General features: G+C 59.8%; 3 protein-coding genes across 6 annotated transcripts in view; 2 read left to right on the top strand and 1 right to left on the bottom strand.

Annotated features, from left to right (window-relative positions):
• Positions 1-1,602: 1,602 nt before the first annotated feature.
• On the top strand, positions 1,603-17,452 carry DDR1 (discoidin domain receptor tyrosine kinase 1). Of its 4 annotated transcripts, XM_069774011.1 has the most exons (19): positions 1,603-1,668; positions 4,068-4,129; positions 5,371-5,492; positions 5,853-5,955; positions 6,772-7,000; positions 7,522-7,669; positions 7,857-7,959; positions 8,705-8,891; positions 9,256-9,502; positions 10,359-10,487; positions 10,583-10,737; positions 10,872-11,061; positions 11,865-11,975; positions 12,423-12,598; positions 13,041-13,168; positions 13,293-13,460; positions 14,489-14,723; positions 15,802-15,951; positions 16,529-17,452. In XM_069774011.1, exons 3-19 carry the CDS (start codon positions 5,402-5,404, stop codon positions 16,664-16,666), a joined length of 2,688 nt encoding a protein of 895 aa, XP_069630112.1. In that variant the 5' UTR covers positions 1,603-1,668; positions 4,068-4,129; positions 5,371-5,401; the 3' UTR covers positions 16,667-17,452. The 4 variants fall into 4 exon arrangements, with proteins under 4 accessions (XP_069630112.1, XP_069630113.1, XP_069630111.1 ...); XM_069774012.1 differs by lacking the exon at positions 1,603-1,668 and having other exon boundaries at positions 2,450-4,129; positions 11,868-11,975; XM_069774010.1 differs by lacking the exon at positions 1,603-1,668 and having other exon boundaries at positions 2,450-4,129.
• Positions 17,453-20,287: 2,835 nt separating this feature from the next.
• Positions 20,288-21,870, top strand: IER3 (immediate early response 3). Its single transcript, XM_069774190.1, has 2 exons — positions 20,288-20,484; positions 20,950-21,870. The coding sequence occupies exons 1-2, from the start codon at positions 20,296-20,298 to the stop codon at positions 21,331-21,333; spliced, it is 573 nt and encodes a 190-aa protein (XP_069630291.1). The 5' UTR covers positions 20,288-20,295; the 3' UTR covers positions 21,334-21,870.
• Positions 21,871-22,201: 331 nt separating this feature from the next.
• LOC104324369 (uncharacterized) overlaps positions 22,202-27,211 on the bottom strand; it is a 41,391-nt gene continuing 36,381 nt past the window's right edge. The window contains 2 exon segments of the mRNA XM_069773862.1: positions 22,202-25,416; positions 26,928-27,167. Of these exon segments, the coding sequence (XP_069629963.1) occupies positions 23,489-25,416; positions 26,928-27,167 (2,168 nt within the window). The 3' untranslated portion in view covers positions 22,202-23,488.

Genomic DNA, 27,211 nt, shown 5'->3' with positions numbered 1-27,211 from the left:
GAAAACCCACCACAAATAGTTGGGAAATAAGCTCTCCTTCTGGGAGAATGACTCTTAATGATGGAATTCAGCCCCGGAGGCCTGGGTGTCCCCCCCCCCAGCTGTTCCCCCCCAAACAGCTGCTGCCCCCCCCCCATCCCCAGCTGTTGGGGGGCAGCTGGCAGGACCACGTGGGGACCCAGGCGTCTGGGGAAAAGGGGGGGCCAATCCCCCCCAATATTTTTAGACCCTGAGACATGCGGTCACTGCCCAACCACGCGGGGAGGGGGGGGGGCCAAATATGGCGAGTGGTGGCATGTCTGTCCATCCACACCCCCCCCCCCGCCTTGGGGTGCCCCCCACCCCAGGGTGGTGCCCTGGCACCCACTGCTGGGAGCATCCCCCCCCCAGGGCACATCCTAGGAGGCCCCGAAAGGGAGTTTCGGGGGGTCCCCCAAGAAGGGGGTTTCGAGGGGGCCCCAAAAGGGAGTTTCAGGGGGGCTCCTCAAAATAAAAGGTGGTTTCAAGGGGCCCCCAAAAGGGAGTTTCGAGAGGGACCCCAAAAAGGAGTTTTCAGGGGACTCCAAAAGGAAGTTTGGGGGGGCTCCTCTGAAAAAAAGACAGTTTCAAGGGGGCCCCTAAAGGGAGTTTTGAGGGGGACCCCAAAAAGGAGTTTCCAGGGGGCCCCAAGACAGGGTTTTTTTGAGGGGTCCAGAAAAAGGGGGTTTCGAGGGTCCCCCAAAAAGGGGTTTCAAGGGAGCTCCAAAAGGGAGTTTTGGGTGGGGACCCCACAAATGTTGTTTCGAGGGGACCCCAAAAGGGAGTTTTGGGGGGACATCAAAAGGGATTTTCCAGGCGGAGCCCCAAGGGGAGTTTCAAGGGGACCCCAAAAGGAAGTTTCAGGGGGGGCCCTCAAAAACCCCACAGTTTCAAGGGGTGCCAAAAAGGGCAATTTTCAGGATTCCTTTAAAAAAAAAACAGTTTTGAGGGTCCCCCCAAAAGGCTGTTTCAAGCACCCCCCAAAAAGCAGCTTTGAGGGGCCCCAAAAAGGGAGTTTCGAGCCCCCCGCCCAAAAGACAGTTTCGAGGAGCCCCAAAAGGGGGTTTTGAGGAGTTCCCCCAAGAAAGGGGGTTTTGAGGGGTCCAGAAAAAGGGAGTTTTGAGGGCCCCCCCAAAAAAGGCAGTTTCGAGGGGCCCCAAAAGGGGGTTTTGAGGGGTCCAGAAAAAGGGAGTTTTGAGCCCCCCCCCAAAAGGGGATTTTGAAGGGTCCTCCCCTCAAAAGGTGGTTTCGAGGGGCCCCAAAAGAGAGTTTCGAGGGGTCCCCAAAAACCCTTTGGGGTCCAAAAAAGACACTTTCGAGGCTCCCCCCCCAAATGACGTGTCATTTGGGGGGGAGGCCCTTCTGGGGGGCTTCCACACACCCCCCGTTGTTTTGGGGGGGCATTTTGGGGGGGGCCACCCCCCCCCAGGTAACAAAGGGCTTCCTACCCATAGAGGACCCAGGAGTTCAGGGTTTGCCCCCCCCCAAGGGAACCTGGGCGTCCGAGCTCCCAAGTCCCCCTGGTGCCCCCCCCCCGTGTCCCCCCCCCAAAAAGGAGGGGGAGGAGAAGGAGGGAGGGGGGGGGGGGGGAGGGGGAGAGGACCCGGGCGTCCCGGAGGCTGCAGCGAGGAGGAGGCGAGAAGGAACCCGGTGGGCATCGGGGGGGGGCAAAAATGGGGGGGCTGGGGGTATTGGGGGGCATTTGGGGGCACTTAGGGGGGTGTTGGGGGATTTGGGGGCACTTGAGGGGTGTTGCGGGTGAATTGGGGGGGAGTTGGGGGGCACCTGGGGGGGTGGGGGGGACTTGGGGGTGTTGGGGGGCATTTGGAGGTCCTTAGGGGGGATTTGGGGGGTATGGAGAAGTTGGGGGGGATTTGGGGGGTGACATGGGGGATGTGGGGGCACTTTAGGGGTGTTGGAGTGAATTGGGGGGGAGTTGGGGGGCATTTGGGGGCACCTAGGGAGGGATTTGGGGGGTGTATTGAGGGGGTTGGGGAGGATTTAGGGGGTGACTTGGGGGGATTGGGGGGCATTTGGGGGTGTTGGGGTCATTTAGGGGCACCTGGGGGGGATTTGCGGGGTGTATGGGGGGGTTGGGGGGGGTTGGGGGCATTTGAGGGTGTTGGGGGAGGAGTTGGGGGCATTTGGGGGGCATTTGGGGGCATTGGGGGGCACTTGGGGGGATTGGGGGTTGGGGGAGGAGTTGGGGGCATTTAGGAGGTATTTGGGGGGCATTTGGGGGCATTGGGGGGCACTTGGGGGGATTGGGGGTACGGGGGGATTTGAGGGGCACTTGGAGCTGTTGGGGGGCACTTAGGGGGATTGGGGGCATTTAGGAGGTATTTCAGGGGGCACTTGGGGGGAGTTGGGGGGCACTTGGGTGGTATTAGGGGCACTTAGGGGGGATTGGGGGCACTTAGGGGGAGCTGGGGGGGATTTGGGGGGGCCTGGAGCAGCACACGATGCCCACAGAGGCATCAGCCCTATAGGATCTCTCTCCAGTCTTCCTTAGAGTGGCACCTATAGGATCTATAGGTGACCCCTTTACCTGCCCTGTGGCACTAGAGGGACCTATAGGGAGAAGCCCCATATATGGCCCTATACCCCCATATACCGACCCTCGTAGAACTCACCGCTGCCCTATAGGCTCCCGCCATATCGCCCCATATAGCACACAATAGACCTATGGGGCACCTATAAGTCTAGGGGCACCTATAGACCTGGAGTGTTAAACTCTGGAGCCTCTCTTCTCCCCATATGTACAGTGTTGAACCCTATGACCTCTATATGCACGGGGTGGTATAGGCAGGGGGCACCTATATAGCACCTTAAATACCCCATAACCCCCCCGCTCTTCACGTCCCTATGGCCCCATGGATGTACACAGCATCTATACAATGCTGTCACATGGGGCTGTATAGGTTTATGTATGATATAGGGGAACCCTATATGTCCCTTTATCCACAGCCCTCTCTATATGTGTATATATGTGCCATATGTGGTGCGAGGCAGACTGCATCATATACAATGTATAGAGGTGTATACATGAAGCTATAGGTGCACGCATGCACGTATACACGCATTCAAAAGGCAGGCGTATAGGAATATAATGGGTTTCCCAGTATATATGTGCAAATATAGACATGTGTATGGCATCTAGTTCTACATAGTTAGGTGGATGTATATGGATATAGATGGTAACCACATATGTGCGTGGCTGTATACGTACATATATGCATATATGCATGTAAATATATGTGCACATATAGTTATGTGTATTATATATATGTGCATATATGTGTGTAAATATATATGCACGCATATAGTTGTGTGTATGATGTATAAATATATGTGCATATATGTGTGTAAATATATAGGTGCACATATAGTTATGTGTATTGTATATGTATGTGCACATATATAAGTGTATACATATACATACACACGTGACTATGCATGTATATGGGGACCTACATCTAACATACATACATATATACACACCTGTGATGTGCACATCCAGTTAATCCACAAACATATACATGCTTACGGCTAATGTATAGTGGACTGCTTAATGCATGTGAGCACATACGTGTCTATATGAGCATGTATATGGGGTGCATATTTATGTAATCCAGTGGATATATATGTGTGTGTGTGTATATGAATCTAGATATATATACACGTATATACACATATATTTGTGTGCGTAGATGTGTAAATGTGTATGTATGTGTAGGTGAACATATATGTGTGCTTGTATGTATGTGTATATGAACATATATGTATAAGTGCATACTGCATACATGTCTAAGTCCACAGATGCATATAGGTGACTCTATATGGATGTATATAAGCACGCACACACGTGTAGCACTTTATGGGTGTGTTATAGGGATATATGTGCATATACACACTATATATGTTTCTATACATACACATACATTCAGGTCAGGGTATATATACGTGTGTCTATGCACATGTATACACTGCACACATGTGCACGCAGAGCCGGGCATCTATAGGGCCAAGATCTATAGGTGCTCCCATAGGTGCCACCCGCGGGACCCCAGGGAGGAGTCAGGGCCTGATCCCGCCCCGGAGCAGCCCCCAGGTGTGTGTCATGGCATGATGAGGCGTGTCATGCAGTGTCATGGCATGTTGGGGGTGTGTCAGGGCGTGTTGAGGCATGTCATTGCGTGTCCTTGCATGTTGTTGTGTGTCTTGGGGTCATATGTTATTGCATGTTGTGTGTATTGTCTGTTACTGCATTTCATTGCGTGTCGTTGCATGTCACTGCATGTTGCATGTGTTGGGGTTATAGGTTATTGCGTGTTGGGATTGTGTGTCATTGCATTTTGTTACATGTTATTGCATGTTCTTGTGTGTTATTGTGTGGTGGTGTGTGTCATTGCATGTTGTGTGTTGTTGTATGTTGCATGTTATTGCATGTTGTAGTGTGTTATTCCATGCTGTTGCATGTTATTGCATGTTATCACATGTTGTTACATGTTATTGTGCGTTGTAACGTGTTATTGCACGTTATCACATGTTGTTATGTGTTATTGTGTGTTGTTACATGCTATCGCATGTTGGTGTTATCGCGCGTTGTTACGTGTTACCGCATGTTATCACACGTTGTCACATGTTATCACGCGTTGTTACGTGTTATCGCATGTTACGTGTTACGGTGTGTGGCGTGTCCCGGTCGCGCTCCGTGGCGTGTCCCGTGCTGGGGTGACACCAGGGTGGTCCCTGACGCCGGGGTCCCCTCTGGGTGTGGGGGAGGGGGTGGGAACCCGCCCGGGGGGGTCCCAGGCGTCCAGGCCCCGCCCCCCCCAGCTGCTGTTTCCCATCAGGCTGCAGCAGCTGGGGGGGGGCACATTCCAGCAATGCATTGTGGGAGCAGCTGCTGGGATGGGGCCCTCCCAGTCCTCCCAGTCCTCCCAGTTCCCCTTCCAGTGCCCCCAGTCCCTATCCCAGTGCCCCCAGTTCCCCTCCCAGTCTTCCCAATTCCATCCCAGTCCCCATCCCAATCCTCCCAGTGCTCCCAGTCCCTCTCCCAATGCCTCCCAGTGCCCCCAGCTGCCCACACAGTGCCTCCCAGTGAGTCCCAGTTCCCCTCCCAGTCCTCCCAGTTTCCTCTCAGTCCCCACCCCCCTCCTCCCAGTGCCCCCAGTCCCCCTCCCAGTGCCCCCAGTCCCCATCCCAGTGCTCCCAGTTCCCTCCCAGCCCCCACGCCGCTCCTCCCAGTGCTCCCAGCTCCCCTCTCCATCCTCCCAGTTCCCTCCCAGTCCCCACTCCAGTCGTCCCAGTGCCTCCCAATGACTCCCAGTGTCCCCTCACTGTCCCCAGGTACGGTGACCGGGGGGGGGCTGGGGCCACCATGGGGGTCTTCCCCCTGCCCCTCCCCCTCCTGCTGCTGGCTGCGGGGACCCAGGCGTCCGGGCTGCAGCTCGATGGGCACCTCGACCTGGGTGAGACCCTATGGGAGCCTCTGGGTCCCCTATGGGGTCTATAGGGTTCCTATGGGGCGGGAGAGCTGTAGGGGGTGGGTAGGGGCCCCGTGGGGCTGTGGGTGCCCTATAGCGGCTCTGTGGGGTGGGACGGCTCTATAGGGGCTGTATAGGGGCTGCATAGGGGGTCTGCAGGGGAGGAGGCTGGTGCATCTGCCGTGAGCCCCGTGTATCCCTCCTTCATGTCCCCCCCATGTCCCGATGTCCCCCCACGTCCCCAATGTCCCCCACATCCCCATTTCTCCCTGTGTCCCCCATGTCCCCAGTGTCCCCCGTGTCCCCAGTGTCCCCCGTGTCCCCAACGTCCCCCATGTCCCCCAGGCAGGTGCCGCTTTGCCCTGGGCATGGAGGACGGCTCCATCCCCGACAGCCGCCTCTCGGCCTCCAGCGCCTGGTCTGACTCCACTGCCGCCCGCCACGGCCGGTGAGCCCAGTACGCACCAGTATACACCAGTACACACCAGTATGGCCCAGTACTCCCCCTTCCCCCCTGCCCAGCATCCCCTCCCAGGGCCCCCCAATGTCCCCACTGCAGAGCCACCGCTGTCCACTGTGGCCAGGGAGTCCCAGTATGACCCAGTGTGTCCCCCAACACTGTCCTGTGCCATCCAGGCTCCCCTGGGTGTCCCCAGGTCCCTCTGTCCTCCTGGGTGTCCCCATGTCCCCTGGATGTCCCTGTAACCTCAGGTGTCCCCATGCCTGTGGGTGTCCCAAGCCCCTCTGTCCTCCTGGGTGTTCCCATGTCACTGGGTGTCCCCATGTCCCCGGGAGTCCACATGTCACTGGGTGTCCCCACAATGTCCTTGTGTTCCTCCAGGTATCCCCAGGATGTCCCCATTTGCTGAATATCCCCATGTTCCCCAGGTGTCCCCATGTCCCCTGGGTGTCCCCATGATGTCCCCATGTCCTCCAAGACTCCCCATGTCCTCTGAGTGTCCCCATGTCCCCTGGGTGTCCCCTGGTGTCCCTAGGATGTCCCCATGTCCTGTGGGTGTCCCTATGTTCCCAGGTGTCCCCATATCCCTGAGTGTCCCCATGATGTCCCCATGTCCTTCTAGCATCCCCATGCACCCTGGGTGTCCCTAGGATGTCCCCATGTCCTCTGGGTGTTCCCAGGAGCCCCCACATCCCCACAACATCCCCATGTCCCCATCCTGGGCCACAGAGATGGTGACAGCACCTAGTGCCCCCAGGCATCCCCACGTCCCCGGTGTCCCCAGGATGTCCCCCTGTCCCCCAGGCTGGGTCGCAGCGATGGGGATGGTGCCTGGTGTCCCGCGGGTCCCGTCTTCCCAGAGGAAGAGGAGTTCCTGGAGGTGGACCTGGGTCGGCTGCACGTGGTGACACTGGTGGGGACACAGGGACGTCACGCCGGTGGCCATGGCAGGGAGTTTGCCCGTGCCTACCGGCTGCGCTACAGCCGTGACCGGCACCGCTGGCTGCGCTGGCGCGACCGATGGGGCGCTGAGGTGACCGGGGACCTTGGGGACATCTTGGGGACCTTGGGGATGTTGGGGTGCTGAGGTGACCAGGGACCTTGGGGACATCTTGGGAATGTTGGGGTGCTGAGATGACCGGGGACCGTGGGGACATCTTGGGGACCTTGGAGATGTTGGGGTGCTGAGGTGACTGGGGACATTGAGGACATCTCGGGAATGTTGGGGTGCTGAGATGACCAGGGACCCTGGGGACATCTTGGGAATGTTGGAGATGTTGGGGTGCCAAGGTGCCTAAGGGCCTTGAGGACACCTTGGAGGTGTTGGGGTGCCAAGTTGACTGGGAATCTTGGGGACATCTTGGGGATGTTGGGGTGCTGAGGTGACTGGGGACCTTGGGGGGATCTTGGCGACCTTGGACGGTGGTGGGATCCCTGGAGATCCCTAGGAATCCCCGGGCTCATGGGGGGACAGGGATCCCATGGAGTCACCGGGGAGGTCCCCGGCGGTGGGACCTGTGTCCCCGGGGATCCCAGCAGATCCTGGTGACGCAGGTGATCGGGGGTAACGAGGACCCCGAGGGGGTGGTGCTGAAGGATCTGGCACCCCCCCCTGTGGCGCGGGCGCTGCGGGTCTACCCCCGGGCCCCCCGTGCCATGAGTGTCTGCCTGCGCCTGGAGCTTTACGGCTGTCCATGGGAGGGTGAGTGCCACCTTGTCACCCCCTTGTCACCTCCCTGTCACCCTGTGCCACCTCCAACCCACCCCATCACCCCCCAGTGCCACCCCATTTCAAACCCCAAGGGTGTCCCCAGGGTGGTGGTCCTCCATCCCCATGTCCCCCACTCAACCCCATGGTGGCCCCATGGTGATGTGTTCCCTGTCCCCAGCCGGGCTCCTGTCCTACACGGCACCACGGGGACAGGTGATGGCCCTCGACCCGGCGCCTGTTGTCCTCAACGACTCCACCTACGACGGATACAGCGTTGGCCCGTGAGTACCCAGATGTCTCCAACTGTCACCTGCCCCAGTCCCAAGAGCTCCCAAATTGGCCCCAGGTAGCCCCAAACCATCCCCAAATGTACCCAAACTGTCCCCAGACTGTCCCTGGACCTCTCTAGTGGTCCCCAGTGGTCTTCAAACTGTCCCCAGGTGTCCACAGCCAGCCTTGGCCATCTCCAAGTGTCCCCAAACCATCCCCAAGTGCCCCCAGACTGTTTCTGAACCTCCCCAGGTGTCTCCAGCTGTCCCCAAGTGTCCCCAAATGGCCCTTGGCCATCCCCCGCTGTCCCAAAGATCTCCAGACAGGCTCTGACTGTCCCCAAATTCTCCCCAATCATCCACCACTGTCCCTAGATGACCCCAAAGTGTCCCCAGATGGTCAACCACTGGCTCAAAACCGCTCCAACTGTTCCCTGCTGTCCCCAACTGTCCCCAACTAGCCCAAACTATCCCCAGATTGTCACCTGTTGGCCCAAAACAGTCACCCACTGTCCCAAAAGAGCCTCAGACTGTTCCCAGATTGTCCCATCTGGCCCCAGTTTTCCCCAATGTCCCCAAAACAGCCTCAATTGCCCCTAAATTGTGCTCTAGGTCCCATGGGGAGGGACCCAGCTGGGTGGGACCGAGGGACACAAGCATCTGGGTGTCACCCACAGCCCCAGGCTGCCCCACAGGGGGTTCCCAGGTGGGTGGGATGGGGGGACCAAGGTGTCGGGGTGTCCCCTGTCCCACTCAGGCTGCAGTTTGGGGGGCTGGGCCAGTTGGCGGATGGGGTGCTGGGACTGGATGACTTTGTGCGGAGCCGTGAGCGACGTCTTTGGCCGGGCTACGACTACGTGGGATGGCGTCGGCCCCCCGGCCCCCGACCCCACGTGGAGCTGGAGTTCGAGTTCGAGGGGCTCCGGACCTTCCACGCCATGCAGGTGCCCCGCGGCATGCTGGGATAGCAGGGGGGGCATGAGGCATGGTGGGAGGGTGGAAATACGAGTGGCCTAGGGCATTTTGGGGAGGGGGGGGAGCTGGGGAGCAGGGGATGGTGTGCAATGGGGTCCCCCAGGGGATCATGGGATTGAGGACGATGGGTGGCCCGGGGCATCATGGGGGTTTGGGCAAGGGGTCTGCCCCAGGAATTGTGGGATTGGTTGGCCATGGCATGGACCCATAAGGGGCCACCATGTCAACCCCACCTTAGGGTCTGGATCTTCCCACTGGGGACCCGTTGGCTTAGCCTCACCCCAGCTGCTCCAGGGCATCATGGGATGGCGGCCAACACCCCTCACCCCCCAGGTTCATTGCAACAACATGCACACGCGGGGGGTGAGCATCTTCGGGGAGGTGGAGTGCCGCTTCAAGAGGAGCCTGGCCACGGCCTGGGAGCCCACCCCGGCCACCCACAGCCTGGCTGGGGCTGTCAAGGACCCCAGCGCCCGTTCAGTCACAGTGTCCTTGGGTGGGCGCCAGGCCCGCTTCATCCAGTGTCACTTCTTCTTCACCGGGGAGTGGATGCTCTTCAGTGAGATCACCTTCGTCTCGGGTGAGTCCGGCCATGTCAGGCCACCTCCAGACCTACCTGGGGCTTGGCATCCTCCCCCAACGGATTGGCTCTAGTGTTGGACACTTGGGTGATGGGGTGGTTGGTTGGGTGAAGGGGTCATTGTTTGGGTGATGGGGTGGTTAGTTGGGTAATGGGGTAGTTGGGTGGGTGGTAGGGTGGTTAGATGGGTGATGGGGTTGTTGGCTGGATGATGGGGTCGTTGGTTAGATGATGGGGTAGTTGGTTGGATGATGGGGTGGTTAGTTGGGTATTGGGGTGGGTGGTTGGATGATGGGGTGGTTAGTTGGGTGATGGGGTAGTTGGTTTGGTGATGGGATCATTGGTTAGATGATGGGGTGGTTAGTTGGGTGATGGGCAGGTTGGTTGGGTATCAGGGAGGTTGGCTAGTTGGATGCTGGTTGACCAGTCTAAGGGCTGGTTGTGAAATTGGTCAGTTAGCTGGTTGACTACTGAGCTGATTGAGTGGTGGGGTGGTTGGTTGGATGCAGGACTGGATTGTCAGTTGGTTAACCAGTCCAAGGGTGATCAGCTGGTTGCCTGTTGACTAGTTAGTTGGAGGATGGGGTGACATGTTCAATGTTTGAGTCATCACATGATTGGTCGGTGAGTTGGAGGACAGGTTGGCTGGCCAGCTGGTTAACGTTTGGTTGCTTAACTAGTTGCTTGGATTAAGTCAAAGCTGGTTGAGTGATTGGTTGGTTGGGGGTCAACCACCCTGTGAGCCAATGGGAAGGCAGTTTGTTTGAGCGGGTTGATCAATGGGTTGGAAGCCCTGGCCATTGTCCCGCCCTCGTTAACTAGCTCATTAAAGCATCATGGGGCTCTCTCCCCACAGACGCGGTGGAGGAGGCAGTGGGGGCCAGTGGGTGGCCCCCAGCTGCCCCCGCCGACCCCTCGGCAGGGGTCATGGCTGTCCCTGAGGATTCCTGGCATGGAGACATGGCTACCAACCTCACTACCTTGGGTAAGGCCGGGCTTAATGGGGCAGGGCTTAACAGGGTGGGATCTGAGGGGGCGGGGCCATAACAGCACCCTGCCAACCACCACCCCCCATGGCAGCCCCCGGGGAACCCAAGCCAGGGCAGCCAGTTGCCAAAGCTGACCACAGCCACACATCCATCCTGATTGGCTGCCTAGTGGCCATCATCTTGCTCCTATTGGGCGTCATCTTCCTCATCCTCTGGCGGCAGTACTGGAAGAAAATACTGGGGAAGGTGAGCGGGGTAGTGGGGTCAACTGGGAGGAGCTGGGCACCCAGACATCTGGGTCCAGTGCCCAGGCTCTGGGAGGGTGGTGGGGTCAACTGGGCACCTGGATGCTTGGGTCCATCTGAGGGTCCTGCCCACAGGCCCAGCGCCGGCCCTCAGAGGACGAGCTGCGGGTGCAGCTCTCGGTGCCAGGTGACACCATCGTCATCAACAATGCCACCGGGGTGGCACGGGGACCCCCCCGCTATGAGCGCATCCCCCCGGGCCAAGGCGAGTACCAGGAGCCGACACGGCCACGGCCATCGCTGCCTCCGGCCCCCCCTGGACCCGGTGAGTGGAGAAGAGAGGAAGGGATGGATGGATGGATGGAAGAAGGGATGGTGGAAGACCATAGAGGAGTGATGGATGGAGAAATGGATGGATCAAGAGATGGATTGATGGATGGATGGATGGAGACCACATGGAGATGGGTGGATGGAGGAAGGGATGGTGGGAGACCATGGAGGAGTGATGGATGGGTGGAGGAAGGGCTGGGTGGAGGGATGGAGAGATGGATGGATCAAGAGATGGATGGATGGATGGGTGGATGGATGGAGACCACATGGGGATGGGTGGATGGGTGGATGGAAGAAGGGACGGTGAGAGACTGTAGAGGAGTGATGGATGGGTGGAGGAAGGGCTGGGCAGAGGGATGGAGAGATGGATGGATCAAGAGGTGGATGGATGGATGGATGGAGACCACGTGGAGGAAGATGGAGACAACTTGGATGGGTGGATGGACAGAGGGATGGATGGATGCAAATTACATATGCATGAGTGGATGAATGGAGAGATGTATGGATGAAGACTGTGTGGGGAGGGATGGATGGAGAGAGACCTGGATGGACGGAGACAACGTGGGGAAGTGGGGAGGGAGGGAATGGAGACCATCACGGGGATGGAGGGAGGGAGGAGCGGGTGGATGGACACCACGTGGAGGTTGATGAGGACCACGTGGACGGATGGACGGACGGGTAGATGGATGGAGACCACATGGCCACCACGCATGCCAGAGTCCATCCAACCCCCGTCCTCCTGCACTGGGAAGCAGAACCTCCTGGCCCCACCCCCTCAACTAATCCCACCCCCCGCAGCAGCACCCCTTGCCAACCCGGCCTATCGGCTCCTGCTGGCCACCTATGCCCAGCCAATGGGAGGGCTCGCTCGGGCCCCACCTGATGGGGCTAAGCCAATCAATACAGATGGTAAGGGCAGGGGGGTGGAGGGGGAGATGGGGAGCCCCGCCTCCAAGCCCCCTTGGCCCCACCCTCAGACATGACTGGCCCTGCCCCCTTTGGGAAGCCCCACCCCCTCTGGGTGAAGCCCCGCCTCCTGCTGGTATAAACTCCCCCTTGTTGAAGACCCACCCCTTTTCTGAAGCCCCACCTCTTCTTGCCATAGCCCCTCCTCTTTTGGCCTAGCCCTGCCGTAGCCCCCCCGGGTTGACTCCTCCCCTCCTGGTTTTAGCTCCTCCCCCTTGTTATAGCCCCTCCTCCTCTTGCCACAGCCCTGCCCCCTCTTGCTGTAACCCCACCCCTTCCAGTGCCCACCCCTTTTGCTGTAGCCCCTCCCCTTTTGGTGAAGCCCCACTCCAGGTTTCTCTATGCCCCTCCCACTCTAGCCCCGCCCCCACTGACCCCCGTCCCCTGCAGGTGTGGCAGAACCCGAGGGCGGAGCGGGGGCCTATGCAGAGGCTGATGTCACTGGAGGCTCCGCCTATGCTGTGGCTGGCCCCTCCCCTGGCCCCGCCCCCAGCCCCGCCCTCCCCGCCTTCCCTCGCCGGCGCCTCCGCTTCCGCGAGAAGCTGGGGGAGGGGCAGTTTGGAGAGGTAAGTCCCGCCCCCTCTGTGCAAGCCCCACCCCTTGAGTGTTGGCCCTTCCTCCTTGCAGCCAGCCCCACCCCCTGGAGTGAATGGCCACGCCCCCACTTCGCACTGCCACGCCTCCCTCATGCCCTGCCCTGTGTACAAGCTCCACCCATTTTCCTCTGCCCCGCCCTCTCAAGATAGGCCCCACCCTCACATTCCTAACCCCACCCCTTTTCCTACTGCCCACCACCCCTGGCTACAAGCCCCACCCCCTCATATAACCCCACCCCCAACTCTATTACCCCCACCCGGGAAGGTAAAGCCACGCCCCCCACTCACGAAGCCCCGCCCCAGAGCCAAGCCCTACCCACTCCATCTGGCCCTGCCCAGGGAAACCCAGCCCCGCCCCCGGCGAGCTTAGCCCCGCCCATCTCCGAGGCCCCGCCCCCCTCCGCTCCCATAGGTGCTGCTGTGTGAGGTGGAGGACCCCCAGGCCCTGCCCCCCCTCTCGCGCCCCCCCGACCTGCCCCGAGGGCGCCCCCTACTGGTCGCCGTCAAGGTCTTGCGCCCCGACGCTACCAAGAACGCCAGGTACGGGGTGGGGGGCGGAATGTCCCATGGGAGGTGGACCTGGGGGGGGGCAGGTAGGGTGTGTGCCCCCCCCGCAGCCCCAGGGAGGGGCACAGGCGGCTGACAGGGCGGGGCGGGGGCGTAGGCGGGACTTCCTGCAGGAGGCGCGGACCCTGGGGCGCCTGCGGGACCCCAACATCGTGCGGTTGCTGGGGGTGTGCGCGGGGGCCGGCCCCCTCTGCATCATCACCGAGTACATGGAGCACGGCGACCTCCATCAGTTCCTGGGGGGGCCTCGCGGCCCCGCCCTCAGGTAGGCCACGCCCCCCTTGGGCCACGCCCCTTCGAGCCACACCTCTTCAACCCACACCCCTTCCAGCCTCCCCTTTACCCTCTTTGGGGCCCTGCCCCTTTAAGCCCACCCTGCCACCCTTTGGCCCCGCCCATTGCCCCACAAGCTCTGCCCCACCCACCGGCTCCACCCTGCCCCTCGCCTATGAGTCCCGCCCCTTTCTTGCAAGCCACACCTCTCCCCTTCAGCCACACCCCTTCTCTCAGCAGCCTGGACCCATGTGTCTAAGCCCCACCCCTTCTCCTGTAGCACCACCCCTTGGCTGTAAGCCACACCCCTTGGCATTAGTCCCACCCCTTGCCCCTTCTTCTTTACCCCCTCTCCCTTTAGCCCCACCCCTTCACTTTAGCCCTGTCACTTCCTGCTTAGCCCCGCCCCTTCCTCTTCAGCCCCACCCTTTCCTCTTTTGCCCTGCCCCTTCACTTTGATGACTCCCATTCACTTTAGCTCCACCCCTTCCCATTTAACACCACCCCTTCCCTTTAGCCACACCCCTTCTTTATCCCCACCCCTTCCTCTTCAGCCCCGCCCCTTCCTCTTCCGCCCCAGGCCACCAGAGCTCCCTCTCTCCTCAGCCCCTCCCCAAACACACCCTCCCATACCCCACCCCCTGAAGCCCCGCCCCTAAAGCCCCTCCCCTTCCCCTTTGACCCCACCCCTCCACATTAGCCCCGCCCTTTCCTCTCCCACCCCAGGCCACCAGACCTCCTCTCTTTCCTCAGCCCCCCCAACCACACCCTCCCACGCCCCACCCCCTGAAGCTCCACCCCTTCAGCCCCCTCTTTGACCCCACCCCTTGCTCTTAAGCCCCTCCCCTTCCCCTTTGGCCCCTCCCCTCCACTTTAGCCCCGCCCCTTCTTCTCCCATCCCAGGCCACCAGACCTCCTCTCTTTCCTCAGCCCCTCCCCAACCGCGCCCTCCCACGCCCCACCCCCTGAGGCCCCACCCCCTGAGGCCCCACCCCCTTCTGACGCCCCGTCCCCCCCCAGCCTGGCCACCCTACTGCACGTGGGGGCTCAGATCGCCTCGGGGATGCGGTTCCTGGCCGGTTTGAACTTCGTTCACCGTGACCTGGCCACCCGTAACTGCCTGGTGGGCGAGGGCTTCACCGTCAAGGTGGCCGATTTCGGCATGAGCCGGCACCTCTACGCCGCCGATTATTACCGCGTACGGGGGCGGGCGCTGCTGCCCATCCGGTGGATGGCCTGGGAGTGCATCCTCATGGTGAGCCGGGGAGGGGAGGGGCTAAAAAAGGGGGTGGGGCTAAAGGGGAGGGCGGGGCAGAAGGGCAGGGTAGTGAGGGGCAGAGTTAAGGGGATTCGGGGTGGGGAAGGGGATTGGGGTAGAATGGGGCGGAAGTAAGGGGGAGTTGGGGAGGATTTGGGGGCGTTTGAGGGGGATTGGGGCAGAGTTAAGGGGATTTGGGTAGAATGGGGTGGAGGTAAGGGGGAATTGGGGGGATTTGGGGAGAGTTAAGGGGATTTGGGGACGTTTGAGGGAATTTGGGTAGAGTTAAGAGGATTTCGGGGGTGTTTGAGGGGGATTGGGGCAGAGTTAAGGGGATTTTGGGGGTGTTTGAGGGGGATTGGGGCAGAGGTGGGTGGAGTTAAGGGGATTTGGGGGGAATTTGGACAGAGTTAAGGGGATGTGGGGGTGTTTGAGGGGATTGGGGCAGAGTTAAGGGGATTTGGGGGTGTTTGAGGGGGATTGGGGCAGAGTTAAGGGGATTTGGGGGGATTTGGGCAGAGTTGGACAGAGTTAAGTGATTTGGGGGAATCTGGGCGGAGTTAAGGGGATTTGGGAGGGATTGGGGGAGTTAAGGTGATCTGGGGGCATTTGAGGGGGATGGGGGCAGAGCTGGGTGGAATTAAGGGGAGTGTTCGAGGGAGATTGGGGCAGAGTTAAAGGGATTTGGGGGACATTTGAGGGGGAATTGGGCAGAGTTGGGTGGAGTTTAGTTTGGGGACATTTGGAGGAATTTGGGCAGAGTTAAGGGGATTTGGGGGCATTTGAGGGGAATTTGGGCAGAGTTAAGGGGATTTGGGGGGTGTTTGAGGGGGATTTGGGAAGAGTTAAGTGGTTTGGGGATATTTGGGGGGAATTTGGGCAGAGTTAGGGGGATTTGGAGGCATTTGAGGGGAATTTGGGCAGACTTAAGGGGATTTGGGGGCGTTTGAGTAGGATTGGGCCGAGTTAAGGGGATTTGGGCTGCAGCACAGGGATAGGTTGGCTGGGGGTAGGCGGGGCCTGCATGGGTGTGTCCATAGGGGTTGTGTCCATGCTAGTCCCTGCCCCCACGCAGGGGACCTTCACGCCAGCCAGTGATGCCTGGGCTTTTGGGGTGACGCTGTGGGAGGTGCTGACACGGTGCCGCGAGCAGCCCTACGGGCGCCTGAGCGATGAGCAGGTCATCGCCAACGCCGGGCACCACTTCCGTGCCCAGGGCCGCCAGGTGGGCACTGGGAGGCACTGGGAGGGACTGGGAGGGGGCTGAGTGGCACTGGGAGGGACTGAGAGGCACTTGGGGGCACTGGGAGAGGGCTGGGGAGGTACTGGGAGGCACTGGGAGGGGACTGGGGGCATGCTGGGGTTGCTGGGAGGCAGCAGGGAGCACTGGGAGGGAACTGGGAAGCACTGGGAGGGGCCTGGGGGGATGCTGGGGTCACTAGGAGGCACTTGGAGGACAGTGAGGGGGACTCGGGGGGACTGGGAGGACATTGAGAGGAGATTGGGGAGTACTGGGAGGGACTGGGAGGGGACTGGGGGCATGCTGGGGTTGCTGGGAGGCACTGGAGAGCACCTGGAGGGACTGGGAAGACACTGAGGGGGACTTGGGGTTACTGGGAGGGGACTGAAAGTATACTGGGAGGGGACTGGGAAGTACTGGGAGGGACCGTGAGGACCCTGGGTGTCCTCAGGAGAACCTGCTGTGCCCCCCTGGGTGCCCCCATGCTACTCCCAGTTACACCCAGTACTCCCAGTTGCCCCCAGTGCTCCCAGTTCCCTTGTGACCCCTGTGATGCCCCCAGGAGTACCTGCCGTGCCCCCCGGGCTGCCCGGCAGCGCTGCACGGGGTGATGCTGCGCTGCTGGTCCCGCGACGCCGCCGACCGCCCGTCCTTCGGCCTCCTGCACCGGCTGCTGCGCGACCACACTGTCCTCGCCTGAGCCTCCTCCTCACCATCCTCTTCCTCACCATCAGCATTCTTCATCCCTCCTTCAGCCTCCCTCTTCATCCTCCTCCTTCTCATTGGCATCATCCTTCATCCCTCCTTCTTCATCTCTCCTTCATCTTCCTTCACCTGCTTTATCGTCCTCATCATCCTCCTCCTCCTCCTTCATCCCTCCTCATTCTTCTCCTTCATCCTTCCTTCATCCTCCTCCTCCTCTGTCATCCGCCTCCTCCTTCTCCCTCTTTCTTGTGCTTCATCCACTTTATAGCCCTCCTTCTCCCTCCTTCAGCCTTCATCTTCCTCCTTCCACCTCCTTCTCCCTCCTTCAGCCTTCATCTTCCTCCTCCTCTTCTACTTCCTTCTCCCTCCTTCAGCCTTTGTCTTCCTCCTCCTCTTCCACCTCCTTCTTTGTCTTCCTCCTCCTTCTTTGTCTTCCTCCTCCTTCTTTGTCTTCCTCCTCCTTCTTTGTCTTCCTCCTCCTTCATCTTCCTCCTCCTTCTTCTCTTCCACCTCCTTCTCCTTCATCTTATTCATCATCATCCTCCTTCATCTTCCTCCTCACCCAACACTGGAAGCACCCAACACTACTGACACGGGACCCCCCCGACCCCTGGGACCCCCCTGACCCCTGGGACCCCCCCCAGATCTCTGGGTGCCCCCCAGATACCTGGGACCACCCCGGATACCTGGGTCCCCCCCCGGACCCATCTCCACTCTACACCCTCATTCCTCATTAGTGGGGGGCTAATTAGCCACGGTGGCAGCGGGGGAGGGGCAGGGGCCACGGCAGGGGAGGGGCTGTAAATATTTGGTGCCGAAATGGAGATTTTTACACTAATATATAGAAGTTTTTGGGGTTGTTTGTGTCTGTCTCAGCTGTGTGAGGGTGTCCAGACCCCTGGGTCCCCTTGTGGGGTGCCCGGCCACCTGGATCCCCTTGTGGGGTGCCCGGACACGTGGGTCCCCTCGTGGGGTGCCCGGACACCTGGGTCTCCCCTCTGGGTGCCCAGACGCCTGGGTCCCCCACCTTGGGTCCCCAGATACCTGGATCCCCTTGTGGGGTGCATGGATACCTGGATCCTCCCCTTGGGTGCCTGGGGACCTGGATCCCCCCGTGGGGTGCATGGACACCTGGATCCCCTCGTGGGGTGCCCAGATACCTGGGTCCCCCTTTTGGGTGCCCGGACCCCTGGATTCCCCCCTTGGGTGCCCAGACACCTGGATCCCCTCGTGAGGTGCCCAGATGCCTAGATCCCCTTGTGGGCTGCGTGGATGCCTGGATCCCCTCATGGGCTGCCCAGACACCTGGGTCCCCCCCCGTGGGTGCCCGGACACCTGGGTCCCCTCCTTGGGTGGCACCGGGGTGACCTGTGGGTTGGCACACGGACGTGCAGTGAACCCAGGCGTCCGGGGCTGCCCCCACCTGTATTCTCTGACGCACAAAACGTCCCCCCCAGGGTCTGGAATGGACCCAGGCATCCGGAAAGGGACCCAAGCGTCCGGGCCCTAGGGATTTTCCCGGTTCAGTGGAGCGGGTGATTTCTGGAAAGGTCGTGAACCGCTGACACCCAGTGTCACCCGGCACCCTGGGTCCCCCCCTAGGGTTGCCCAGATGCCTGGGTCCCTTGGGGGGGGTCCCCTTTTTTGGAGGGGGGGTGTCCCTTTTGGGGGGGGGGTACCTGGCCTACAGTGGGGTCCCCACGTGCCTGGGTCCTCTCTGCCCATCCCCCCTTTGGGGTGTGGAAAAGGGGAGAATGACGCAACCCCCCCCCCCCCCCCCCCCGCCATGACTCAGGGTTTAGGAACCCAGGCGTCCCAGAAGCTACCCAGCCCTCACCCTGCACTAAGCAGGGGACCCAGGCACCCCCAAGGGGGGACCCAGATACCTGGGTGTCTCATCCTATAGCCCCCCCCACCCAGGGGACCCAGATGTCTGGGTCTCCCACCCAATAGACAACACCCCCCCCCCGAAATGGGACCCAGGCATCCGGGTGCTCCTGCACGAGTCCACTCCTGATTGTGCAACATGGGAAAAACCTGTTGCGTGACATACGTGTATGGGGGGGAGGGACACGACGCACGACAGGAAGCTATAAGGGCTATAGGGGAAGGGGAGCTATGGGGGGGGCTACGGGGGTTGTTGGGGGGGTAGGTAGGAGGTCAATGTGCAGTGAACCTCTATGCCTTTCCATCCCTATACACCCCCTAAAGATCCCCTATATGCTCCTATATACCCATATATGTCCCTATATACCCCTATATGCCCCTATACATCCCTATGCACTGCCATAACCCCTTATATATCCCGTACACTGCCATAAACCCCCATACACCCCTATAAACCCCTTTACATTCCGGTATTTCCCTATAGACTCCTATATACCTCTCCATGCACCCCTTACATTCATTTACACACCCTCACAGACCACTACACTTCCCATATACCCCCATATGCCTCTATAGACTCCCATACAGCCCTGTGCATCCCCATACAGCCCTATAGACCCCCCTGAACCCCCTCTACAGCCTCTGTACACCTCTGTGGGCTCCTCTAGACCCCCATACACCCCCTACCTGGCCCCCAAACAAGCCTTAAAGACACCATAGACCTCCCTTAAAGACCCCTATAGATCTCCATACACCCTCTATGGCCCGCTATAGCCACCTGTACACCCCCTTAGTCCTATCTAACCCCCTATAGCCCCTCATACACCCTTTGTAGCTCTCTACAGCTCCCCATCACCCCATACCCCCCCTAGAGCCCTCTATACCCCTCCATGCAACCCCCGTAGCCTCTAATACACCCCCTATAGCCACCCTCATACATTCTCTACAGCCTCCTACAGCTCCCTATCACCCCACATACCCCCTATAGCCCCCTATACCCCTGCATGCAACCCCCATAGCCTCTAATACACCCCCTATAGCCGCCCTCATACATTCTCTACAGCCTCCTACAGCTCCCTATCACCCCACATACCCCCTATAGCCCCCTATACCCCTGCATGCAACCCCCATAGCCTCTAATACACCCCCTATAGCCGCCCTCATACATTCTCTACAGCCTCCTACAGCTCCCTATCACCCCACACACCCCCTATAGCCCCCTATACCCCTGCATGCAACCCCCATAGCCCCCAATAGACCCCCTATAGCCCCCTATACCCCTCCATGCAGCCCCCATAGCCCCCAACAAATCCTCTATACCCCTCCATGGAACCGCCGTAGCCCCCAATAGACCCCTTATAGCCCCCATACCCCTCCATGCAACCCCCATAGCCCCCAGTACATCCCCTATACCCCCCCTGTTGCCCCTATACGGCTCCCCTAGCCCTCTACACACACCCCATAGCCCCCTATAGCCCAGTATATACCCCTAGGCCTCCCATACACCACCTGTATCCCCTACGGACCCCTATAGCGCTCCATATACCCCCCTATAGCCCCCCCCGCATACACCCCTAGGGCACCCCCGGGTGGGAGGGGCATCCTACCGAGGCCACGCCTCCGATAGGACGCAGCCAATAGGAGTCGCCGCGGGCGTACCCCCCCACCCGCGACGGGGCGGAGCGCCGCCGCCGCCATAAGAACGCTACCGTCAGCCCTCCGCCGCCATTTTGCGAGATGACGATGACGATGGCGGCGGCGGCGGCAACAGCGACGTGCCCGGGCCGGGGTTGGGGACAACCTGAGGGGATCCCCGGTGGGGTCACCCCTTCCCCACCCCGGCATTTCACCTTTGACCCTCCGGTAGGGCCCAGCGGCCCCCCTAGGCCCCGCCGCCGGCACCGTCGCGTTCTCTACCCGCCCGCTGTGAGTACCAGACGCCTGGGTTCCACAGGCGGGTTGGGGGCGGGCGGGGGGGGCTTCCCTGGATTCCTGGGTCCCCTCCCCGGGTTCCTGGGTCCCTTGCCCGCACGCCTGGGTCCCTTGGGGCGCGCAGGATGAGGCCCATTTCCCGGAGGTGAGGGGGAGTGAGTCACTTCCCGCTCCCCCACGCGTGACTCACCCCTACCTGGTGCCCGGGGGCGGGTGGAGGGGGAACCCAGGCATCCGGGGAAGGAGTATTTGCCCCCCCCCCCGGGGGTGGTTATTTGCCCCAAGAAGGGGTAATTACCCCAGTTACCCTTTTGGAAGCTAAGCAGGGTCGGTGGGGGATTGCGTTTGGATGGGTTCCCCCAGCCTGATCTGGGGGGGAGGGGGGGAGTATTTGCCCCCGGGGGGGTATTTGTCCCAGGTAGATCAGTTCTTACCCTATTTTGTTCTCCCCTCTCTCAGGTGCGGCGGCCGCCCCCCACAGAAGAACCGAGCGCGGCAAAGCGGCTCCTGATGCTGCTGTTGGCTGTGGTGAGTGCCCAGGTGTACAGCGCGCCCGGGGATGTGACACCCGAAGTGGCCGCGACGGCCACGGTGATACCCGAGACACCCGTGGTGAACCAAGTTGAGACACCCATGACACCTGCTGTGACATCCCTACCTGGGGATGGAGTGCTGCTCAGGACTGCTGTGACACCCATGGAGACAAACTGGACACCCAATGGGACACTGGTGGGGACACCAACAGCACCCATGGGGATACCCATGGGTGCCTCCTGCCCTCGGCTGCTGCTGTCACCTGCCCTGCGGCCCCACAGCTGCAGAGCCGGACACGCTGCCAGCTGAGCAGCACCCAGGACCTTCACCCTGGTCTCAGGGTGGCACCCAAGACTGTCACCTCGGCCTCGGGGTGGCACCCAGCACCTCGCTGCGCCCATTGCTGTGGCCTCAGGGCTGTGCCCAACACACTGGACTGGTAGCTGTGCCTGTTGTAGTGGCCACAGGGTGGCACCACACGCCCACAGGTGCCCTTCACCTCGGCCCTGTGGTTGCACCCAGTGCCCCGGGGACACATTGGGGCCCATCACCCTGGCCTTAGGGCTGTGACAGCACCCAGCACCTATGGGTGCCCCTCGCCATGCACTTGAAGAGGCATTCAGCACCCATGGGGACCCCTACCTCACCTTCGGGGCTGCCCCTAGAACCCATGGGTGCCCCTCATCCAACCTTGGGGCTGCTCACCTCATCCCCTTTCCCCCGCACGGTATTTATTTATTGTATTTGTATTTATTTTGTGGTTATTTAATTGAGGGTTATTTAACTTTATTTAATTGGGGGTTATTAAATGTGGTTTGGGGGTATTTAATAACTGATGTTATTTAATACGAGTTGCTGCTGGGTCTTCTTTGGAGCGTTGCATGGTTGTGGCCCTGGGGGGAGCCCTTAAACCTCCCCCCCCACCCCGAGCCCCTCTCCCCCTCCCCTGCTGCCTGCAGCTCCTGCTGCGATGGGGGCTCTTGTCCTTGGAAGAAACGGGGAGGAAGTGCTTCCTCCTTGACATGTGAGAAAATAGGATTTTCCATGTTTTCTGCCCTATTTTCTAGGCTGGGGGGTGGGGGGAGATGCTGCATTCACCATTTGGGGGGTTGTCTGTGGTGCTGGGAATTAAGGGAAAACCCATTTCAGGCAGAAAAACATCACTTTTCATCACGAGTCGGCTGCAGGACGCGTGTAGGCGCCCAGCTCTTGTTTATTGAACCGACTCGTAGGCGACGCGGGAATACAAAGTCACAAAAGTAACAAAACAAAAAAATTTTTTTTTTTTAAAAAGCTGAAAACAGCTTGATTTTGCTCCCATTTCAGGGGGACACACTGGGGGGATCAGGCAAACCCCACAGTTGACTCTGCTCCATCCATGATAATAAAGTCTTTCCTTTGAAACGCGTGTTTGGCAGTGCTGGTGACCCAAATCTGTTTTTTCCCCCCATAATGGCACTTGGGGAGCATCATCACTGCCCAGCTGTGCCAAAAAACCATGAACAACACACAACAGCAGTAAAAAAAACAGAAAGAGCAATTTTGCCCATCGATCCCAGATGGGGCTCTTCCCCTACCCACCCCCCAAAATAATTGCCCCAAAAAGCAAAACCCAGCAGAAAAAGGGAAAAAAAACCCAAACCCCTTTTTCTGCTTCAGTTTTTACCAGCTCCCACCTAGGACAAATTTGGTAAATTTTGGGTTGCACTTGGTGGTGCTTTAAAACACAGCAGGAGAAGGAAAGGGTGGGAAAACATCGTTAAAAATCACCCTAATTAGGTGGAGAATTGATTTTATTCACTTCCCTCTACCCCAAAATCTAAGGGGCAGGGGTGGGCACTGTCCCCCCTCTGCCATGGGGACACTGACTTGGGAAAAGTTTGCATCTTCCTGCTGTGAAAAGGTAGTAATTTGGTTAAAAGGATTAAAAAGTTAGGGGGGAGTCCCCCATCCCCTAATTAGATCATTAATTAGTCACCAAGGCTGAATGGCTCTGGGCAGGAAGAAGCCCAGCCCACCCCCCCCAACTATGGGTCTTTGAGGTCAACCAAGGATGGGTGTTGGCTGAGCAGCTGGGGAGGGTGGGAGAAGGATGGAGCCATGGCATAAAGGGGACTTCCCCATCCCCTAATTAGTGAGATCATTAATTAGCCACCAAGGCTGAACACCTCCGGGCAAGAACAAGCTCCTCAACAAGGGGTCTTGGAGGCCAACTCTGCTTGGGTGTTGGGCAAGCAGCTGGGGAGGTAGGGAGGAGGATGGAGCTGGGACTGTGGTCGGGGTTGGAGGAGCTGCCTCATCCCCTAATTAGAGAGGTCATTAATTAGCCACCAAAACTGAACAGCTCCGGGTGGGAACAAGCCCTCCCAACAATGGGTCTTTGAGGCCAACACCGGTTGGGTGTTGGGCGAGTGTCTGGGGAGGTTGGGAGGAGGATGGAGCTGCGGCCAGGGCCGGGCACCACTCAGTTGATGAGGGAGGAGGTCTGGGCCCCCGAGGCGGGGGCCGAGGGGAAGGAGGGGTGGGGGAAGGCGCGGGCAGGGAAGGAGAGGGCCCACGGCAGGTCCAGGGTAGGGCTGGAGAGGGAAGGGATGGGCAGGGGCGAGGGGGAGGCAGGGAAGGAGGGCAGCGAGGGGATGGGGGCTGCCGAACCGCCCAACGGCGGGGAGAAGGCGGTGCTGGAGAAGGCGCCAGAGGGGTTGGCAGCAGCGGTGGCGGCAGCAGCGGTGGCTTTGGGCTTGTCCCCAGCGTGGGTGCGTTGGTGGCGGTTGAGGTGGGAGCTACGGCTGAAGCACTTGCCGCACTCGGGACACTTGTAGGGCTTCTCGCCGGTGTGGACGCGCTGGTGGATGGTGAGCTCGGACCGTTGGATGAAGCTCTTGCCGCATTCGGGGCATTGGTAGGGCTTCTCGCCGAGGTGGGTACGTTGATGGGTGATGAGGTTGGAGGAGACGCTGAAGCATTTACCGCACTCACTGCAACGGTAAGGTTTCTCCCCGGTGTGCATCCGGCGATGGATGGTCAGGTCCGACTTCTGGATGAAACCCTTTCCGCAATCCCCGCAGGCGTAGGGTTTCTCTCCGGTATGGATCCGCCGGTGTTTAACCAGCGCCGAACGTTGCCCAAAACCCTTTCCACATTCCCCACACTTGTAGGGTTTCTCCGGTGGTACTGCCGGTGCCGTTTCACCGTCAGCGGTATCCGATTCCCTCCCGCAATCCATACATTGCTGACTGCGGGGACGTAACCCTACTGTGCCACCCCGGTTCTTCCCGCAATCTGGGCACTTGGGGGGCTGCCCCACAGTTCCTCCGGCACTGTGGGCACGTTGATGCTTGAGCAAGGCAGCGCCTTGACTGAAACATCGCCCGCACTGGGCGCATTGGAAGAGGCGACCGTGACGATGAGCAGCCAAGAAGCCAGCTAGATGTTCAGGGCAACGGTAGGATGCCTGTTCGGCTGCGTGGATCTTCTGGTGCCGGTCGAGGTGGGAGCTGACGCTGAAGCTTTTACCGCATTCGGCACAGGTATAGGGTCGTTCGCCGGTGTGTACCCGTTGATGCCGTTCCAGGTCGGAGCGTTGGATGAAACCTTTGCCGCAATCGCCGCAAGCAAATGGCCGTTCACCAGTATGGATGCGCCGGTGTTGGGTAAGGTTGGAGCCTCGGCTGAAGCTCTTACCACAATCGCCGCAGCGGTGAGGTCGTTCGCCGCTGTGGGTCTTACGGTGTTTGGCCAAAGCAGAGCGTTGGGCAAAGATCTTACCGCATTCAGGGCAGCGGTGAGGAGCCAGTGACCCCTCTGGCGGAGGCGGTCGAGGACGGGTGCGGGGTTGGGCAGGTGGACCGGGTCCACCAGCGTGGGTACGGCGATGCCGGTCGAGGTGGGAGCTGACGCTGAACCGTTTGCCACAGTCGCCGCAAGGATATGGCCGTTCACCGGTGTGAACCCGCCGGTGCCGCTCCAGGTCAGAGCGTTGGATGAAGCCTTTGCCACAATCACCGCAACGGTGAGGCCGTTCACCAGTGTGGATACGCCGGTGCTGGGCAAGGTTGGACCCTCGGCTGAAGCCTTTGCCACAGTCACCGCACCGGTGTGGCTTCTCCCCACCGCGCTCTGGCTGCCGGGCCGATTGCCGACATCGCCGCCCGCACTCAGTGCACCGCCGCGGCTTTACCGGACTCTGTGACCGGTTCCGCATCCCGCATTCAGCACAACCACCCCGGGATGCCAGCGATGCTGCGCTGCCCTTCTTGCCCCCATTCCCTTTACCAGCGGCGGGGGCTTCACCCGCCTGTCCCCCGCTTTGGTGCTGATCGGCATCCTCCAGCACCGTCTCCTTGCCGTCCCGCAGTGCTGAATCCTCCTCTGTCCCGCTCCCGGCGCCAGTGCCTGCACCACGGTGAGAAATGGTGAGCATGGTGAGAAACCATGAGTCCCTCCAGCGCAACACCCCCCAAAATTAATTTCAAGCCCCCCAACATGGAAAACATGTCATCTATCTGGAGTTCTGTAAGACATTTGACATGGTCCCCCACAACATCCTTCTCTCTAAGTTGGAGAGAGATGGAGTTGAGGGATGGACCATTTGATGGAGCAGGAATTGGGTGGATGGTGGCATCCAAAGAGTTGTGGTCAATGGCTTCATTGTCCAGATGGAGACCAGTGACGAGTGGCGTCCCTCAGGGGTCCTTACTGGGACCAGTACTGTCCCCTATCTTCATCAATGACACATGCCACCATCATCCCTTTGATGTGGTCCTCCACAACGTCCTCCTCTCCCAGTTGGATGGAGTTGAGGGATGGTGGAGCAGGAATTGGGTGGATGTTGTCATCCAAAGAGTCGTGGTCAACGGTTCCATGTCTGGATGGAGACCGGTGACGAGCGGCATCCCTCAGGGGTCCTTACTGGGACGATCACTGTCCCCATATCTTCATCAATGACATAGAGGTGACCCCAAGCTGAGTGGGGTGGTTGCTACTCCAGAGGGATGGGATCCATCCAGAGGGACCTGGACAGGCCGGAGGTTCAACCAGCCCAAGGGCAAGGTCCTGCCCCTGGGTTGGGGCAACCCCAAACATGGACGCAGGCTGGGGGATGAAGGGATGGAGAGCGGAGAAGGACTCGGGGGCTGAAGGGATGGAGAGCGGAGAAGGACTCAGGGGATGAAGGGATGGAGAGCGGAGAAGGACTCGGGGGATGAAGAAGCAGATGCTCACAGCCCAGAAAGCCAACCGTCTCCTGGGCCGCATCGGAAGAAGCGTGGCCAGCAGGTCGAGGGAGGGGATTCTGCCCCTCTGCTGCGGTGGGAGCCCACCCGGAGCACTGCACCCGGGGGTCCTTGGGACGAGAAGGACACGGACCTGTTGGAGTGGGTCCGGAGGAGGCCCCGGAGATGATCCGAGGGCTGGGACACCTCTGCTATGAGGCCGGGCTGAGAGAGTTGGAGAAGAGAAGGCTCTGGGGAGACCTCGTGGTGGCCTTTCAGTCCTTCTGGGGACAGGGCTTTTAGTAAGGGCTGTCATGATAGGACGAGGCGGGGATGGGTTTTAAGCTAAAAGAAGGTAGATTCAGACTAGATCTACGGAAGAAATTCTTGGTGAATTTCTTGGTGAGGGTGGTGAGACGCTGGCAGAGGTTGCCCAAAGAGGTTGGAGATGCCCCATCCCTGGAGACATTCAAGGCCGGGTTGGCCGTGGCTCTGAGCACCCTGATCTGGTTGGAGATGTCCCTGCTGGTGGAGGAGGTCACCTTCAAAGGTCCCTTCCAACCCAAATCATTCCATGATTCTATGAAAAACCATCCCCCAAAGCACCGATACCCCCAAACCTGCCCCCACCCCAGTTCCCAAGGGGTGGTCCCCAAAATGGGAAGGTCTTGTGGGGTTCCCCCCCAAATTTACCTCCATCCTTGGGTGTTTTCTTGCGGCTCCGGCGCTTCCCCCCCTGCCCCTGCTCCCGCACCAGCTCCCGCAGCATCTTCTCCACCTGGCTCCTGCCGGCCGTTTGCAGGATCAGGCCCAACTGGCGACGTAAATCGGGGTTCACCCCCCCATCGCTGGAACCGGCCCCCGTAGAGGGTTGGATCTGGGTGGGCTCTGGTTGACCCTGCTCGCCCTCTGCTTCTACGCCTGGAAAAATGACTGTTAGACCCCCAAAAACCTGAGGAATTCACCCAAATTTAGGT

The sequence above is a fragment of the Haliaeetus albicilla genome, chromosome 29 (genome assembly GCF_947461875.1).
Source record: "Haliaeetus albicilla chromosome 29, bHalAlb1.1, whole genome shotgun sequence".
NCBI classification, from domain to species: domain Eukaryota; kingdom Metazoa; phylum Chordata; class Aves; order Accipitriformes; family Accipitridae; genus Haliaeetus; species Haliaeetus albicilla.
The sequence above is the reverse complement of the archived record's forward strand: the minus strand, read 5'-3'. Positions and strand labels throughout refer to the sequence as shown.